Raw genomic sequence first — 1922 nt, 5'->3', positions numbered from 1 at the left:
AAAACAAAAATAACGACTTTATTCAACAATTCTTTTCCTCTGTCTCTCTCCGCATCACCGTAGCACCATTTTGGAGAATAACCACTGAACGCAAGCAGCATACGCTATTCTGTGTCAGCCGCGACACAAGGATACGTTTTCTACATGTATTAACGCTTTGATTTGAACGAAAACAGCGCATCCGTGCAGCGCGGCTGACACAGAATAGCGTATGCTGCTTGCGTTCAGTGGTTATTCTCCAAAATGGCGCTACGGTGATGCGGAGAGACACAGAGGAAAATAATTGTTGAATAAAGTCGTTATTTTTGTTTTCTTCCCGTACAAAAAGTATTCTCGTCGCTTCATAACGTTACGGTTGAACCACTGATGGCAGATGGACTATTCTGACGATGTCTTTCATACTTTTCTGGACCTTGACAGAGTTATTTACTTGACAGTCACAAGCCTCCCGGTTTTCATCCAAAATATCTTAAATTGTGTTCCGAAGACAAACGAAGCTTTTAGGGGTTTGGAACGACATGGGGGTAAGTGATTAATGACATAATTTTCATTTTGGGGTGGAGTAATCCTTTAATATTTTATTTTCTAAATGCATTTATCTTGTCTTGAGCATATTTAGATATTTTTACTGGAAAATTAAAAGGAAACAAGACTTTTTTGCAGTAAAGACAGTCTCCTTGGTTACGGTCTTCTCTCATACAGCGCTGCTGTCTTTTTCAAGCCGACTTCTTTCTTGATTTGTGTGTAATTATGTGGCGAGCCAGTCATCCAGCACTGAAAGGCTGAAGTGAGTTACGGATCTGCTTCTGGTCCCGAAAGGCAACTCAACTTAATTGCTGCTAATAGGTTTCCATTAGCAACATGGACAGACCCCACGGCTTTCCCATTCTCTGGGTTCACTGCAGGGCCTCTGAAAGGCCAGAAGTCTTCTTGTTTTAATAGGCAGGAATCTTTCTCTGAAGACAGTAATACAAAAATCTGCAGTGCTGGTGTCTAATGTTCTTTGATTCAGTGATCCAAATCCCACTACATGTCATTGTAGCATTGTCTTTACATTTCAAAGTTTAAAAAAAACTGTATAAAATCTTAAATAGTATAGAAGTCTTAAAGGGGCTTCAATTTTGTTCCATATATTTACTAATGCCCTTCATTTTACTTTCATTAAAATAGTAAGTTTGATTCAACTTGTTTTCTCTGTGTCTTTGTTTCAGAGAGCTGTAAAGATGCGCTCACATCCCCAGCAAACTACACTCAAGCAGAAGTCACTACCCTGACCTGAGGGGGGTTTGTCCTGATGGGACGAGTGGGTCACTCATGTGGGATGCTCACCAATCTCTCATCTTCTCATCAATCATGCATCATCTTTCTCAGTCAAGAATATGGAACATTTCTAGTCAAATCATCATGTGTGTCTGTCCATTTTAAATGCTGCCAGGCATGTCTTTGCATTATAGAGCACAAGTACTTTTGGTCAAAATGTAACTTTAATATACCTTTTTATTTGGGACACAAAATCTTAAAGTAATGACGTCCCTGAAGTCCTCATTAAATCAAAATAGGATCGTTTTGAAGCCATTAATCTGTGTATCATTCGATCATTCGGTTTTTTTATTTAATATTGAAAGTAGAAAAATGGGAAAACGGCTCCTTTTTTTGAATTTTGGAAAAAAACATTTTTTCCAAAATTCAGCTTAAATTTTCGTTTTTCGTTCATGGGTGGAAAAATTAATAAATAGCTTGAATATTCGATTTCGACACGTGGGCGGGAATGAAACGCCCCTTTCTGCTGATTGGTCAGCCGAAGATCAAACCGTGCCTTCATCAGTTCTTCCGCAGTATCACGCAGCAGAATAATAGTCCTCCACTGCTGCATTTGTATGGATTCTTAATTTATTGCAACTACATTTAATCTTTTTTCATCA

The 1922-nt window shown here is 38.6% G+C and overlaps 1 protein-coding gene across 1 annotated transcript in view; it reads left to right on the top strand.

Moving 5' to 3' along the window:
- Nucleotides 1-1492, top strand: part of LOC107550484 (potassium voltage-gated channel, Shaw-related subfamily, member 4) — a 28284-nt gene extending 26792 nt beyond the window's left edge. Inside the window, exon 4 of the mRNA XM_016231765.1 lies at nucleotides 1212-1492. Within this exon, the coding sequence (XP_016087251.1) occupies nucleotides 1212-1279 (68 nt within the window). The 3' untranslated portion in view covers nucleotides 1280-1492. The remainder of the gene's footprint in view (nucleotides 1-1211) is intronic.
- The last annotated feature ends 430 nt before the right edge of the window (nucleotides 1493-1922 follow it).

The sequence above is a fragment of the Sinocyclocheilus grahami genome, unplaced genomic scaffold, assembly GCF_001515645.1.
Source record: "Sinocyclocheilus grahami isolate Dianchi unplaced genomic scaffold, SAMN03320097.WGS_v1.1 scaffold399.1, whole genome shotgun sequence".
NCBI classification, from domain to species: domain Eukaryota; kingdom Metazoa; phylum Chordata; class Actinopteri; order Cypriniformes; family Cyprinidae; genus Sinocyclocheilus; species Sinocyclocheilus grahami.
Note: the sequence above shows the minus strand (reverse complement) of the source record. Positions and strands in the feature narration are given on the sequence as shown.